We start from the raw sequence: 17,782 nt of genomic DNA, 5'->3' as shown, positions 1-17,782 counted from the left end.
TTTATAATTCCAAGCTTTTCTACTTAAGAAGTGACACCAAAAGTGTTGTTTTTAGTGCTATATTAAACTTACAGATGGTAAAAATGGGAAAAAACCACGAAGATATGAGCAATAGATTTCAAAGGAGCCATTAAACGTCACTCTAAAAGTTTTGGTAGGCCACTAGCCCCAGCTTTTCGACTTGAGATATGCCACCAAAAAAGCCATTTTTAGTTCCATTTTGAGCTTGCTGATGGTGGAATTTATGAGAAGGACGTAGATATGAGCAATATTTTTTATACGAGATATTAAAAATCTGTCAAAGATACCTGCTATGCCAATACGCCCAATAACAATGCGCCTATACCGATACGCATGATATCGATACCTATGATACCGATACAGCATACAGTCCTTTCCCCAGGGACTATGAAGGGTTATATCATTACCAAAACCATAGATAGTGGGCCCATGAACTATGCTGAACAAAATGGTTATCTCAAAATTCTGATTGGATAACTTTGGGAGGAGGGGGCCACTAGAGAGGAGAGCTAGTTGCCCTCCAACCTTTTCGGTCATAATCTCTTCTGGTCATCCGTTAGTCTTGGTGGACAAAAAAGAAAAAAAAGGAGACACATCAGTGAAACCCATGCAGAATACTGATTTTCCTAGGTGTTCAAGGTGAAGGACTGTAATTGTCCTACTGAAGGTTTTCGATCATCCTGATTCCATGCTGATTCAGTACACTTTTCGTTTTGATTGAACGCCATTTCCAAGGGGTTTCAAGCTCTTTTTCGAAATCACAATAATTTTTTCTTCGCAATAAACTTTTACTTTTAAGATTAACCGAAACAATAGTTACCATTCCTGATTCAGTGTCAGATGGCCATTTTTTTCACTAGGCAGGTTTTTCAACAAAAACGCGTTTTTCAATTTTTCGTTACTATGGGCTGTGGGTCGGTCTTTATTAGGTTGCAGCTACTGCTGCAACCATGATTAAAAACTAGACACTTCGTAAAAATTGTTAGTGAGGAATATGTAAATATTTCTCTCAGACTCACAAAGGATCTTTGAGACAAGCCACTTGTAAAGCGTTGATTCAAAACTTTACCATAGAGCACAAGTTTAAACAAAGTGACAACACCTCGCGGAAATGTAGAGAGGGGCAAGGATTCATTTTTCGTTATTTTATTGAAAACAAATACAAACGAGGTATTTTTCTAAATTAATTAAAAAAAACTTTTTCCAAAAAAGGAGATTTTCAAAGAAAAGTAAAGAACTCCATTAAACAAAAAATGAGCAAAAATAAAATCAAATAATCTACCAAGCGTGAAACTGCCACAACTCAGCATCGATAAATAAATGAAATCCAAAACGAACAGAAATTTCAATAAATGACAGAGTCAAACTCAAAAAGAGCAGAAATTAACATAAGTTGGGCGCAAAACCCCTATGCCTTTCCAAGGCCAGAACAAAGTTTGCACTTTACTGAAAAAAATATAAATGTTTTTACTTTTATAACTTTAATAAATCAAATAATATTAACATTTGATTACCAAATATCAGTATAAGTATATTAAACTGACAATGCACATTCATTTGTATTTTTTCAGTAAAGTGCAAATTTTGTTCTGGCCTTGGGAAGGCATAGGGGTATTGCGCCCAACTTATGTTAATTTCTACCCGTTTTGAGTTTGACTCGGTTATTTATTGTAATTTCTGTTCGTTTTGTGTTTCATTTATTTATCGATGCTGATTTGTGGTAGTTTCACGCTTGGTAAATTATTTGATTTTATTTTTGCTCATTTTTCGTTTAATGGAGCTGTTTACTTTTCTTTGAAAACTTATTTTGTGGAAAAAGTTTTTGAATTAATTTGTTTTCGTTTTATATTGACATAGTTTTTTCAGGGAAAAACGAAAATAACACTTTAAATATTTTCGTTTTCTATGACTTTAAAGTTCGGCCTGCTATTTATATACCGGAGAAAATTTTTCAGCTATTTTTAACAACATACACCCTTTTAAAAATCTGGACACAAAAAGTACTGTTTAATTTAGTTTCATACCTCCTCTAGTTGACCTGAAATGGAAAACTTAATACCATTCGCAAAAAAATCTGTTTACTTTCTTTGATAGCTTGGATACACTTACACTATTTTGATTTGGTTAAATTTTAAGAGCAGAAGTAGCCCCGAAAGTTTGAACATAATACCCTCAGTCATTCTTGGGATACTGCTGAGATGCCTTATTGGGAATTAGCATTAACACAGTGCATTTTGATTTAATCTTAAGGCAACATTTAGTTTTTAAACGTAATGGGCAAATGGGAGGGTGGGAGTGGAAGGGGGATTATTTGCCCTCCAATCACTTTTGACTATTAAAAAGTGGTATCAGCCCTTTCTATTTTCAATCGAATGAGCCCCTTTCGAATTTCCCACGACAACTCCTTTGATACGAATTGCCCTGGTCTAAACAACAACAACAACAACAAAAAATATCACTAATCACTTTCGACTATTAAAATGGGCACTATCCCTTTGAATTTCAAATAGAATGAGCTCTTTTTTGAAGTTTCTACGACAACGCCTTATATAAATATGGGGGAGTGTCCTTCTCAAAAACATATTTTCTTTCTTGAAATCAACTAGCCTACGCTGAACAAAATGTCTATCTCAAAATTTGATTGGATGTGTTTGGGGGAATGAGGCTATAAAAGCCTTATATGCCCCCAGGGCATAACTTAAAACCTTTACTCTGAGGGTTGTGAGGGAGTGTCCTTCTCAAAAACAGATTTTCTATCTGGAAATCAACTACGCTGATCAAAATGACTATCTCAAAATTTTGATTGGATGTGTTTGGGGAAATGATGGGCGTGGGGGGTATTTGCCCTCCAATCACTTTTGACTATTAAAATGGACACTAGCCCTTTGAATTTCCAATCAAATGAGCCTTTTTTGAAGTTTCTACGACAACGCCTTCTATAAAAATCTTTTATCCCTCCCGGGCATAACTTAAAACTCTTGCCCTGAGGGCTCTGGGTGTGTGTCCTCTTCAAAAATATATTTTTTATCTGGAAATCAACTACGCTGAACAAAATGGCTATCTCAAAATTTTGATTGCTTGTGTTTGGGGGAAAGATAGGCACGGGGGGGGGAGGGGGCTAGTTGCCCTCCAATCACTTTCGACTATTAAAAAGGGCACTAGCCCTTTGAATTTCCAGTCGAATGAGCCCCTTTTAAGTTTCTACAACGACCCCTTCCATATGAAGTGCCCTGCTCTAAAGGAAAAAATAATAAATAGTACATTTTGCCAACATCGTTCTTATATGCCCTCAGGGCATAACTTAAAACCCTTGCCCCGAGGGTTGTGGGGGATTTTCCTCCTCAAAAACATATTTTCTATCTGGAAATCAACTACCCTACACTGAACAAAATGTCTATCTCAAAATTTGAATGGATGTATTTGGGGGAATGAAGGGCGTGGGGAGGGGGCTAGGTGCCCTCCAATCACTTTCTACTATTAAAAAGGGCACTAGCCCTTTGAATTTCCAATCGAATGAGCCTGTTTTGAAGTTTCTACGACAGCGCCTTCTATAAAAGCCTTATATGCCCCCAGGGAATAACTTAAAACCGTATACTCTGAGGGTCGTGGGGGAGTGTCCTTCTCAAAAACATATTTTCTATCTTAAAATCAACTACGCTGAACAAAATGGCTATCTCAAAATTTTGATTGGATGTGCTTGGGGAAATGATGGGCGTGGGGTTATTTGCCCTCCAATCACTTTTGACTATTGAAAAGGAATTTCCCTTTGAATTTCCTTTGAATTTCCAATCAAATGAGCCTTTTTTGAAGTTTTTACGACAATGCCTTCTATAAAAACCTTATATGCCCCCAGGGCATAACTTAAAACTCTTGCCCTGAGGGCTCTGTGGGAGTGTCCTCCTCAAAAATATATTTTCTATCTGGAAATCAACTACGCTGAACACAATGGCTATCTCAAAATTTTGATTGGATGTATTTGGGGGAATGATGGGCACGGGGGGGGGGCGGCTAGGTGCCCTACAATCACTTTCGACTATTAAAAAGGGCACTAGCCCTTTGAATTTTCAATCGAATGAGCCTGTTTTGAAGTTTCTACGACAACGCCTTCTATAAAAGCCTTATATGCCCCCAGGGCATAACTTAAAACCTTTACTCTGAGGGTCGTGGGGGAGTGTCCTTCTCAAAAACATATTTTCTATCCTAAAATCAACTACGCTGAACAAAATGGCTATCTCAAAATTTTGATTGGATGTGTTTGGGGAAATGATGGGCGTGGGGTTATTTGACCTCCAATCACTTTGGCTATTAAAAAGGAATTTCCCTTTGAATTTCCTTTGAATTTCCAATCAAATGAGCCTTTTTTGAAGTTTTTATGACAACACCTTCTATAAAAACCTTATATGCCCCCAGGGCATAACTTAAAACTCTTGCCCTGAGGGCTCTGTGGGAGTGTCCTCCTCAAAAACATATTTTCTATCTGAACATCACTTCCGTTGAACAAAATCGCTCTCTCAAAATTTTGATGTGAGATATTGGGGGGAAGGAGGGGCACGGGGGGGGGGCTAGTTGCCCTCTAATAACTTTCGACTATTAAAAAGGGCACTAGCCCTTTGAATTTCCAATCGAATGAGCCCCTTTTAAGTTTCTACAACGACCCCTTCCATATGAAGTGCCCTGCTCTAAAGGAAAAAATAATAAATAGTACATTTTCCTAACATCGTTCTTATATGCCCTCAGGGCATAACTTAAAATCCTTGCCCCGAGGGTTGTGGGAGACTTTCCTCCTCAAAAAGATATTTTCTATCTGGAAATCAACTACGTTGAACAAAATGGCTATCTCAAAATTTTGATTGGATGTGTGGGGGGAATGATGGGCGTGGGGGGGGGGCTAGTTGCCCTCCAATCACTTTTGACTATTAAAAAGGGCACTAGCCACTCCAATTTGCAATCGAATGAGCCCTTTTCGAACTTTCTACGACAACTCCTTCGATACGAAGTGCCCGGGTATGGAGAAAAAAAACACATTGTGCCCACATCGTTCTTTACTTAGGCAGCGCTAGTGCGCTGCCTATGATGCAGTGTGAGTTTTTTTTTCTGACTTTATAACTAAAACATTAAAACAATATTTCCCAAATCTATCTTGGCTATTTCTACTACCTCCTCTCCCTTGATTGAAGCTTGTGTTCGAATGGTTTATTCCAAAACCACTTTTAAAAAGATAATTGTACAGATAAAACTTTTCAAAGAAAACAAAATTAAGAGTCCGTGCTGAAAACTAAAAACAGCAGAAATAAAGTCATATAACAATATTAACTTTAAACGAACAGCAATTACTATCAATGAAAAAATTAAGCCCAGAAGAAACAGAAAGTAAAAAAGAATAATCAGATGAAACAAGAAGATAATAGCTACTGGTATATATGAATATATGAGCACTAGAAAGATAAAAAACTAAAATGCATGATTTAGTCAAACTATAAATGGAAATAAAGTACCGCATGTGCAAGCAGAATTACCACCTACTACACGGTTTACAGGCCAGAGTGTCGTTTGTGCTTTGCTGGATATTAAAAAAAAAAAGGTTTTCTTTAACTGAAAGTAAGGAGCGACATTAAAACTTAAAACGAACAGAAATTATTCCGTATATGAAAGGGGCTGTCCCCTCCTCAACGCCTCGCTCTTTGCGCTAAAGTTTTTTATTGTTAAAAAAATAGAGTTGTGAGAAAGCCAAACTTTAGCTTAAAGAGCGAGGCGTTGAAGAGGGGGCAGCCCCTTTCATATACGAAATAATTTCTGTTCGTTTTAAGTTTTAATGTCGCTCCTTACTTTCAGTTAAAAAAAACTTGTTTTTTTTTATTTAATTTTTGAAAGTTTTTGAATTAATGGAGGTTTTGATTTTGGCTCACCGTAAATGAATAATTAAAACAAAATTTGCATATTAGTTTTACTTTTATTTGGTCAAATGCCTTTCTCGAAACTTTTATTTACGAACGTTTAATTTTATTTACGAACGTTTTTATTAGTAATAAATATAGGTAACTTACGAATTGACTTACGTAACGAACTTCTATGTTTATATTTTTCTAATAAGTATATTAGAGGGTTCGCCCCCCTAGTCAATACCTTGCTCTTTAAGCTGAAGTTCGAATTTTGTTCCAATTCTTTAAAAATGACCCCTTAATCACAAATGCCGTATAATTAGAATAAATAGCTCTTATGAAACTACTAAAAAATCTTTGGCCTAAAGAGCGAGGTATTGACTAGGAGGTGAACCCAATCATATACGTAATGTTTTCTGTCGTTTTAAGATTTGATGTTGCTCCTTACTTTCAGTTAAAAAAAAATTTTTTTATATATATAATTTCTGATCTTTTTTTAAATAATGCTGGGAAATCCGGCGCCCCCTTCATAGCAATGTCCTTTCCCCCATGAAAACTTCCTTCATGGAAAGATCTTCCCACATAATCCCCGACCCCCCCCCCCCCCACTACCAGAAAAAAACCTTGAAAACGTCTGTATACTTCCCAATAACCAATACTATATGTTAACATTGGGTAAAGTTCATAACTTTCAGCTCCCCCCGGGGACTTCGGGGGATTAAGTCCTCCTAAAAGACATATTTATCATAGTTTCAACCATGCTGAACAAAATGGCTATCTCAAAATTTTGATTGGGTGACTTTGGGAAAAAAATGAGCGTGGAAGGGGGCCTAGTTATCCTCCATTTTTTTGGTCACTTAAAAAGGGCACTAGAAGTTTTAATTTCCGTTCCAATGAGCCCTCCCACGATATTCTAGGACCACCGGGTCGATACGATCATCCCTGGGCAAAAAAAAACAAAAAAAAAAAAAAACAAATAAACACGCATCCGTGATCTTTCTCCTGGCAAAAAATGTAAAATTCCACATTTTTGTAGATAGGAGCTTGAAACCTCTGCAGTAGGGTTCTCTGATACGCTGAATATGATGGTGTGATGTTCATTAAGGTTCTATATCTTTTAAGTGGTCTTTTCCCCTTTTTTCAAAAATCAGCCAAATTTTATCAGGCACGTAACTTTTGATAGGTAGGACTAAAGTTGATGAAACTTATATATTTGAAATCAGCATTAAAATCTGATGCTTTTGATGTATCTATTGGTATCAAAATTCTGTTTTCTAGAGTTTCGGTTACCATTGAGCCGGGTCGCTCATTACTTACAGTTCGTTACCACGAACTGTTTGATGATTTGTATTTTGAGCAGCGTGGTTTTTATTTTACATAGAATCAAACCAAAAATGAACAAACAAAATAATTCAACAAGGCTAATCAAGATTTTTTAAAAAGCTTCGGATTTTATTTCAACAGCCTCTCATTCGTATACGGGACCATTTCTGTTCATTTAACTTTTAATGTTGATTCTTACTTTCAGTTGAAAAGAACATGTCTTTTAATTTCTGATAGTTGTTCAAATAATACCCCCTTCATGGAAAATTATTCAGGAAATTATTCCCTTGGGAAATCCATCTTCCCTTCCGAAAAACGTCTATATACCTTCCAATAATACCCGAATGCTTAGGTATTAGGTCTTCCAGGAACATTGATTTGCTACGATTTGCTATGAAAAAAAAGAGACACGATTCCGTGATCTTTCTTCTCAAAAATACAGAATTCCACATTTTTGCAGAGAGATGCTTGAAATTTCTACATCAGGGTTCTCTAACCCGCTAAATTTGATGTTGCGACTTTCTTTAAGAATCCTTGACTTTTTGGGGATGATTCTCCTCTTTTTCAAAAATAAAGAGCAAATTTATTCAGGCTCATTACTTTTGATTGGTAACATTAAACTTAATGAACCTTTATATTTGGTATCAGCATAAAAAACCTATAGTTTTGACGTATCTATTGCATGGGTGCCCATAGGCTGAATTTTAGGGGGGGTTTACCTGGTCTCGGCACTTCGTTTTGAGTTTATAGGAATATCAAATTGACAATCCACAGCCATATGTTTTTGTTTTTTTCAGTAAAGCCTTAGTTATCCTCTGGTCTTGAGAAGGCATGGGTGTTGTCAGCCCTAGTAATGTTAATTTTTGCTCGTTTTGAGTTTGACTCGGCTATTTATTATAATTTCTGTTCGTTTTGAGTTTCATTTAATCGTTGATAGTGATTTGTGGTAGTTTTACGCTTGGAAGATTATTTGACTTTATTTCTGCCCATTTTTGACTTAATAGAGCTCTACTTTTCTTTGAAAACTTATTATGTGGAAAAATTTTTTTTAATTAATACAAATATATGACATCGTCATTCATCCCGGGGGAAATGGGGCCCCCCCCCCTCTTTATGGGCGCCCATGATCTATTTTACTCAAAATTCTGTTTTTTAGAGTTTTGGCCACATTGAGCCGAGTCGCTCCTTACTTACAGTGTGTTGCCACCAACTCTTTGTTTACACAGGAGTAAGCCTTCAGCTTTTTCTTAGCTGGAAGTAAATAACAAACTATTGGGAATCAGGCCGTCAAGTTACTCAAGTATGGCATTATACCGAAGAGAAGCAACTTTTCAGACATTATACCTATTTTACATTATCCGGTCAATAGATCCATGTATTGCATCATCTTGTACATGAAGGTGCACTTTATGTCAAAAATTGCATTTTATTTTAATTTTATGCTTTATTACTTCACTAATAACAACATCTTTTATTATCACTAGATAAAGAAATTAGCTTTCAAATAATCCCTTAAAAACCTCTTTATGAAGTTTCAGCGCTCTATTAGCGACAAAGAAAAGAAAAAGAAAAAGGGAGACACGTCACTGATTTCCAAGCAAAAAAATGGTTTTCTTTGTTGCTAAATATGGGAACTATAATTCTCCTGTTTGAAGTTTCGGCTATGGAGATTCCAATAAAGCAGTTTTTCTTATTATCCGACATCATTTATGAGAGGATTGAGGCTATTTTTAAAAAAATCCTATAAATTTGTTTTCGCAATAAACCTTTGCCAAAAATAATAGTTGCCATTCCTGGATTAGCTTCAAATGTTGATTCTTCCTCACTTTACATTTTGTTTCGAAATGCAAATATAAATTTTCGGTGACTTTTGAATGGGGTTCGTTCTATATTAGGTTGTGGCGGAAGTCGCAACCATGATAGGCTTGGAGTGTCTCCTTTCATTCTGGATCTCTAGCCTGTAATGAGCTAGGAAAGAGCCGCTGTAACTTTCAAGTTGTTCAAGGGTCTTTTGCTGTCGAGCAGCAACAATTACATATAGCCCAGATGGAACTATATTTTATTTTTATTTTTAGCACTGATATGTCTCCTTTTTTTCTTTTTCTTTTCCAAAGTCATTTGACCTCAAATGACCTACGGTTGCAGAGAATTGCAAGATGACACATTTGAATGCAAATTTAATTATTTTGTACCCTTTAAGGCAACAAAATAGATCATGTGTCGTTTTTTACCATTCTGTGGTGCAAAACGTCAATTTTGGTCCAAGTAAAAGCAAAATGCCTGATATAGTCATTTGTGAGATAGAAATCCGTTTATCATGGTCTATATCCTTTAGTTGGGTTTTTTTTTTTTTTTTGTTTTTTTTTTAATCATGTGATAACATAATTTATTACTCAATGTTTTTTTTCGTACATAAACAAACATTTGGTACATAATTAATTTATAGGTACATAAATATTTTATGTACTGTATTTTTTTTTTAATTTTCCTTTTATTGTTTAATAATTTTTATTATTAGTATTATAATTATTATTAGTATTTTAATTTTTATAATTATGGTATTAGTACCATAATTTTATGTACCATAAGAATTTTAAGGCACATAAATATTTGGTACGAAATAATTTATTTGGTACAAAATAATTTATTTGATATATAATTTATTTGGTATTTGGTACGATGGATTCCGTACGTTGACTACTAGGGGAAAGTAAAAAGATCTTGCTGAAAAACACTCCAATGTTGAAGCAGCACTAAATAAAAAAAAAAAAAAAATAACTTACGCTATTAAATAAGAAACAATACTTCTCATCACATTCAGTGTTAAAAATCATTGCATGAAGCTAAGGTAAAACCTTTATCAAAATGGATTTAACTATCTAGGAAGCAATAAAAAAGGAAAAAAGGAGATCATAAAAAAATTCAAAGTAATACAAGATAATTTCAATCTTGATGATTTTTCTCTTTATGCTCATTGATATTCACTTTCTCAGTTTTGTTTGACCCAAAAAAGCTCTTTAAAAGTGACCAGGTTGACAATAGGACTGGAATTCCAACCGGCAGGAATAGAGGAACATATATGGCATACTTCTGATCTGAAGGGAAATACAGCAGAGCAAGCATAGATGGATCAAAAAAGGCAGCATCCGCTCTCGCTGAAGCAGCAAGAGACTCTCTATAGCTTTCTTTAAGCAGTCCCTTTTCGAAGAGCCTAGATGATTTCTTGATACTTTCTAATGAAGATGAGACGTTACTAGCCACATCATTGCTTATAACAATGTTGGTTATGGTCTCTAGTAGTGCAGTTAGAGACTTAATAGCTTTGGTAGAGTAGGCAATGTTTTCAATTGTTTTTAAACGAAGTAAAAAATCCACTTCCCAATCAGCTATGGCCTTCTCATTCAAGGAAATTCTAGCAACATCCTTCGGTAGCTTTATGTCCAGCCCAATAAGTAGTCTTAGCTGTCCAATAAAAGTTTCCATAATAGGTTGCATGTCGATCCAATGGGTACCATTACTGTCTTTCGGAGGATTATAAAATAGAATGCCTCCCCAGCGATGAACGATAAAAGAATCACTGTTTTCTTTGTTTTTCAGGTGCAAAGGGTGATATCTAGCAGGGGGAACGAGCAGAACTAAGTTTACTGTAGGCCCAGGCAGCACTTGCTCTCCAAGTTTGCTTTCTAACGGATTTATCAATAGCGATAAATCGGTACTAATTTCATACCCGTCGCCATGTAGAGCTCTTCGAGGAGTGACTCCAAGTGGGGCAAAATAAATATGCTGAGATGACGGTCTGATATCTACTATGTCTTTCACATTATCAGCAAAGGGCTGCAAATATTTTTCTACTGCTGCTTCAATGGGCCAATCAAGATCAAAGAGTTCTGGGTCAGGATTGGAAAGAGTGAACAGAACGTTTAGAAAAGAGCTGGAGGCAAACCGACGAAGCTTGCTTAACTGATTCCACAGGTCACTCGTACCATCAAAATCCTGACTAACAACACTCGTCGGGCCTTCCTCAGCTAATATACTTCTTATCACAGCAGCCAAAAGATTCGGAGAAGCCTCCTTTTCAAAAAACAAGTTTCTTCTCCTTCCTAACACAACAGGCTTTTCTGAATTGTCCACCTCGATTATTTGAAGGTGGTAATGTTCCAGTTCTGGCAAGCTTTCATCCAAATCTTCCAAGTTTAGTGCCAAGTAAGATAGAGTCTCCTCTTCAACGGAATAATTTGAAGGAGTAACAACTACAGAGAACTTGCCTGGCAGTGAACATTCCTTTGCAATAACTTTAGCCAATTCACCACCATTGAAACTTTTGACTTTCAGGATCAATCGAACTTCTTGAACAATCTGGAAGCTCTCTCTTAAAGATTCCACATCTTTATAAGGAAGTTCTTGTCGGTAAACTTCTGTTGTTTTCCACCACAATGGAAGACCCAGACCAAGCATAATAAAAATAAACAAATGGGATGCATATTGGGTTTCTTTCATTTTATTCATAATTATTGCGGCTTCTTAGTTGGGTGTTTGAGGCTCCTCAACTGGAAAAAAGAAAAACTACCATTTTAGCATGGTAGCACCACTGTTGTGTCTCCAGTGGATTAAGACCTAAGCTGATACTTCTTTTTTTATTTTTTTTTAAATACTAGTGATATGCAGGATATTAGAGTTTTGCACTTCCGTTATTGTAAATATCTTTTGTATTTGCCTCGTTGGTATAGAAACCGTAAGATTATTCGAATATTTAATGCAACTGATATATTGACGTCATATAATAAGTTGGACTCCAAGTTAAAAGATGAGGCGTGCAAGCGGTTGGGTCCTTTTCATCCTCTTGTGCTATTGTTCTGATTTGCATTTGGAGTTCTTTATATTGATATTGTTTTGCATGTTTTGTTTTGTATGTCTTCATTTTATTTTGTTACTCCACTTTTTTATAATGTTAGTGGGTCAAAAATAAATTAGTATCCAGACTTAACCAATAATAATCAGAGGGGATATAAAGCAGGTTGCACCAGCTCAAAGAGTCAAGAGAAAAGAAGCAATAGTGAAAAAAAAATAAGGACGAATGACACCAATGAAGATCGCGTAAGACATTTAAGGAATACGTTGACGTAAAAATAATCGGTTTTGACACTATTCTTATAAATAGACAAGATCCCCAAAACAACGTAAAACTGAAGAAACTTGATAGTTTATTTGCAAATACAAATATGAGCTACCATGGGAATTACTGGGCGTGGTTCGCTCTTTGCTAGGTTCCAGCTAATGAACTTTTTTTTCTAAAAGCTCTATCAACTAAAAATTTCCGTTTTCCTGCTTACAATATTTATGCACAATGGTGAATATATGTGTATCAGCTATATTGGATCTCGCACTGGGAGGAGAGGGGTATAAGCGAAGAAAATAGGTCAAATTATTTATTTTGCTATTTCAGAATTAAAATTCAGAGCTGAAATTTATTTATCAAGGATCTACTGCAAAGACGAGGAACATGGAATGAAGAGTGCCAGTTTTTCATTTTGAAACACATTCCTGCAAGGTACCGTTCCTTTCCATTTTGAACAATTACTTCCAACTGAGGATCATCTACATTATGAAGTTCGTCAAAGGAAATCATATTTTAAGCTTACCTATTTCTGATACGTCTCCTTTTTTGTAACTAAACTTCAATAAACTTCTCTTCTAAGCGCTTTGTTTTATATACTTGTAACATTTGAACAGATCTAGTAAAAAACTATAACTAGTGAGCATACTACCTTCTTACAGGGCCTTCCATGAGAACAACTGGACCCTATATTTTATATCAAGTGACCTAGTAGAAAGTACCAAGGAACCGAATAATGTCCCCTAAAAGTAAAAATTTATACCAAAATTCACGAAACCATTTTTCCGTCTAACAACCATAACTAATTGGAAGTAAACTTAGCAGGGACAATTTAAAGTGCAATTTAACAAAGCCTGTTTTAATGTGCACTATTTAGATTCTGAATACACGTTTTTACGAGGATTTTGTTAAATGCCGTTTAAAGTCTCTTTAAAATACGAAAACTTTTCATTTTCCAGCATGCAAGCACACACTAATTTGGTCAATTTTAGTCTCTGAACTTTTCGAGTGAAAACATTTTGAACAGTAAGCACAATACCTTGTTGCAGGGTCTTCCATGAGTACCAAGGGACCCTATTCGAACGTCATACTCGCAGTAATCTGGAGATCTTTCTAAATATATCAAGTCAGAATCTGTTGGAGGCTTGTAAGATATTGATCTTGGTACGAGCAACTTCCGTCTCGGTCCGCTGATTCTTGGCTCAACCTCGGTAGCACCATCAAATTTTTCCTTCAACATCTCTCCGATCTAAAAGAAACCCCTGTTAGGTTTGATTTACTTTTTTACATTAGTTTTTATTTGCAATAAAACACATTTAACCTAAAAAGGAGATATTTGTAGTCAAAGTGGTACTATCTGTTTTATATTTCATTTTATACAATATGTTTAGTTGGTCTTAAAACTTCTAAAATGATAATATGCAAATTTCCTTTATGGAACCCACTATTAGATTTTCAACAAATGGCAATGAATAAGAGTGCATAGATATCTGAAAAATAAAATATGAGGTTTACCAAATGGCTTTGCACAGCCTTGCATTTTTTTTTTTTTTTTTGAAGACTCTGCCAACCGGTTGATAGAATTCTGAAGACAAGTATATTGCTTTCAGCCGACACTTAAATGACCCCATCGATGAAGCAAAAGAAAGAATCCGTGCAGTTATATCAAAAGATTGTCGGTAATTGAAAAATTAGTTCAACAAGAGTGGGAAAAATACTTCAGTTGATTCCAAAAGGAACTCGAAGAGCTATTCAGTCGGAATTATCAAACTTTGAGGTTACAAATACCAATTACACCATACTAGCGGTTGAATTTATTCGTCAGAGCAACAAGAAAACTAGACATCAAAACCGGAGGCTTCCTGAATGTTAATTAATCGACCTAACGGTTGAACAGAGTAACAGTAATGTTGTTAATACGTAGTAGCTGTAGAAATGAAGGAAGTCTAGGAAATATAGTTGCTTATCCAATGGAAGATGATGAAATTGTTGTGTTGGATGAATATCTTCCGAATGACTGGGAAATTAAATGTCAAATCCAAAGGCGTCAAAATAGCACAAAATCTGTGTCAGAAACTCATGTTGGTGCCGCTCTAGCCCAACACAGCAATGGAACCACAGTAGAATGTGGCATCTGCTTAGACACCGTTGAACAGATGAAAGTTTTAAATAAAAAAATTATGTCAACATTCTGTGGACACGTATTTTGTGATGCCTGTCTTTCAACCGTTAATGGGAGGAGATCCAGAACTTGTCCCATATGTAGAAAACGTCTGAATAGTTCACTGAATCATCAGCTTTTTATATGAATTTCATTTTTTTGAACAGTGATTCATTTTTTAAATTATTAATCTTTGAGTTGGAAAAAAATAGTCACAACAATAAATTAGTAACGCAATAAAAAAAAATTGCCAAATGTCGAAGCTATGATTGTGTAACAGACCGCGTTACTGGGAAACTGGAAACACGAACATTATCAGATAAAAAGTAAATCACTTTTCCCTAGTTGGACGACAACTTTAACAGCTACTAAAGATGGAAATAAGGAAATCGTCACCTAATGGGTTGTGGAAAATAGGTTTAAAACAATCTTTGTTGCAAAAAATGGTGTGTTGGAATATTAAACTGGGACTTGCATAGATTATTGATTGATAAATTCAGTTCTATAAAAAAATATACCAATGTTGAGTTCGATATGTAAACCTACCAATGTTCAGTTCTATATGCAAATCGTTTCTATTTGTAAATGCACAAGTGTTCAGTCTTGTATGTAAATATACCAGTGTTCAGTTCTGTATGTAAATGAACCCGGTTTCAGTTCTGTGTGTAGATGTGCTTATGTCTATATGTGAATGTACCAGTGTTTCGTTATATATGCAAATTTATTAGTGTTTAGTTATATATTCAAATATACCAGTGTTCAGGTCTATATATAAATGTACTAATGTTCAGTTCTTCAAATTTATGCGTAAATGTATCAGTGTGCTATATGTTTCAATGTTCAGTTCTATATATAAGTTGTCTTGTGTCTATATGTAAACGCACCAATGTTCAGTTATATATGGAAATATACCACTGTTCAGTTGTATATGTAAACACACCATTGTTCAGTTCTATATGTAAATATACCAATTTCCAGTTCTATATATAAACAGTTTTACTTGTAAATGTACCTGTTTTCAGGTCTAAATGTAAATGCATCAGCGTTCAGTTCTACATGTAGAAGTTTTGGTGTTCAGGTCTACATATAAGTGTACCAGTATTCAGTTTTGCATGTAAATGTACCAGTGTTCAGTTCTATATGTAAATATGTCAGTGTCCAGTTCTATATGTAAATGTCCAAGTAGTGTTAAGTTCTACATGCCAGTTTACCAGTTCAGTTCTACATACAAATGCAAAAGTGTTCAATGCTATATCTAAATATACCATTCTTCAGTTTAAAATGTACAGTGATCAGTTCTATAAGTGAATTAATTTTAAAAAAAATTTCCACAAAAAAAAATTTCAAAAAAAGTAAAGAACTCCATTAAACCAAACATGAACAAAAAACGAATCAAATAATATACCAAGCATACAACTACCACAGCTCAGTATCAATAAATAAATGAAACCCAAAATGAACAAAAATTAAAATAAATAACAGTCAAACTCAAAATGAGCAGAAATTAATATGAATAGGGTTCAAAACCAATTAACTTTTTAAAAGCAAGAATATAATTTGCACTTTACTGAAAAAATTCAAACGAATTTGCATTGTCAGTTTAATATCCATATGCTGATAATCATTCCTTAAAATCTTAATTAATTTTTGATTTCTTAAAACTATAAAAGTGAAGATATTTAAAAGAATTTTTATCAGTAAAATACAAATTATATTCTTGCTTTTAAAAAGCATATTGGTTTTGAACCCTACTCATATTAACTTCTGCTCATTTTGAGTTTGAACCAGTTATTTATTTTAATTTCTGTTCGTTTTGTGTTTCATTTGATGCTGATTTGTGGTATATGTATGCTTGGTATATTATTTGATTCTATTTTTTTTTTCATTTTTGGTTTAACGAAGTTCGTTACTTTTTTTGAAAAACTTATTTTGTTGAAACAGTTTTTTAATTAATTCCTGTTCGTTTTATACAGACATAGTCTTTTTACGGGAAAAAGAAAATAGTAGTTTGAATCGTTCCGGCTTTCCTTCAAGAATTTATGGTTTGGCATGCTATTTATATGCTGGAAAAAAATATTTCCAGCAATTTTTAACACCATAAACTCTTTTGAAAAACATGACACAAATAGTATTGTCTAGTTTAGTCATATACATCTTCTAGTTGACCTGATGAATAAAAGTTAATATCATTCCCAAAAAATTATATCTATACTCTTTCACAGCCTGGGTACAATCACACTCTTTTGATTTAGCAAAATTTTAGGAGCAGAAGTAGTAATGAAAGTAGCCCCGATAATTTGAACTAAATATCCCCAGTCGTTCTTGGTATATTGCTGAGATGTCTTATTGGTAACCAGCATACAAACAGTGTGTTTTGATTTAATTTTAAAGCAACATTTAGTTTTTGAGCATAATGGGCAAATTACATAACTGTGAGGGGATGACCTACCCAATAACCCTAGAGTCATAGCTACTAGACCATTCAGGCTATGCTGAACAAAATGGCTGTCTTAAAATTTTGATAGGAAATGTCTGGAAAATTCTGAGCTAAAGAGGAGGGCTGATTGCCCTCGAAATGCTAGCTCGAAATCCACAACCTATGAAAGTATGAAGGTGAAATTTTCAGAAAATATTTCTGTTGTACGGATAACAACCTGCCTTCTGTAAGTAGGTTTTCAAAAGGGAATATCAACAATGTCTTAGGAACAGAATTAAGACTTACAACACTTGTTGTGGGGGATGCTGAAATAACCAAAAGACAATATTTGCATCATAATACCAATGCTTCTACTCCTACAACTACTGCTGCTATTGCTCTTAGTGCTACTGCTACTACTGCTACTGAAGCTAAGGCTACTACTATTAACTGCACTCCTACTGCTACTGCTATATTTACTGCTGCTACTACTACAACTAATAAAGCGAAAATTTTGGGCAATATTGTAACTGTATTGGAATAAATTAAAACACACTATGCCCATATAGGTGGTCAAGAGAACGTATCAGCAATGCTTCATGGCTGGTTGATGGTATTAAATTAAAAATTTCATCTTGTGTTGAAGAGGATGTTGAAAAAAAAGGTGCTATTTGCATACTGATACTAATGCTACTACAACTATTACCCCCAATAATTACTGAACCTTTCAATAATGCTGAAAAAATTGATGTCTAAAAACGTTATTTAGATATTTGTTATGGAAAATGATGGGCGTGGGGGGGGGGGCTCTCTCAAATCACTTTGACTCTTAAAAAGGATACTATAACTTCCAATTTAAAATCAAATGA

The 17,782-nt window shown here is 34.8% G+C and overlaps 2 protein-coding genes across 3 annotated transcripts in view; both read right to left on the bottom strand.

The window, feature by feature from the left end:
• LOC148956663 (protein Wnt-4-like) overlaps positions 1–17,782 on the bottom strand; it is a 313,166-nt gene that overhangs the window by 11,998 nt on the left and 283,386 nt on the right. For both annotated transcript variants that reach the window (XM_089086579.1, XM_089086585.1), the window contains exon 6: positions 13,376–13,585. In XM_089086579.1, coding sequence (XP_088942705.1) covers positions 13,376–13,585 — 210 coding nt within the window. The remainder of the gene's footprint in view (positions 1–13,375; positions 13,586–17,782) is intronic.
• LOC148956666 (GPI-anchor transamidase component PIGS-like) lies at positions 10,167–11,729 on the bottom strand. The gene has a single exon (XM_089086565.1). The coding sequence runs from the start codon at positions 11,727–11,729 to the stop codon at positions 10,167–10,169; it is 1,563 nt and encodes a 520-aa protein (XP_088942691.1).

Source organism: Artemia sp. Qi Xiang Cuo, chromosome 1, assembly GCF_049724085.1.
Source record: "Artemia sp. Qi Xiang Cuo chromosome 1, ASM4972408v1, whole genome shotgun sequence".
NCBI lineage: Eukaryota > Metazoa > Arthropoda > Branchiopoda > Anostraca > Artemiidae > Artemia > Artemia sp. Qi Xiang Cuo.
Note: the sequence above shows the minus strand (reverse complement) of the source record. Positions and strands in the feature narration are given on the sequence as shown.

Coding starts and splice junctions, on each gene's coding strand:
- LOC148956666 (XM_089086565.1), bottom strand. CDS start 11,729: ATGAATAAAATGAAAGAAACCCAATATGCATCCCATTTGTTTATTTTT.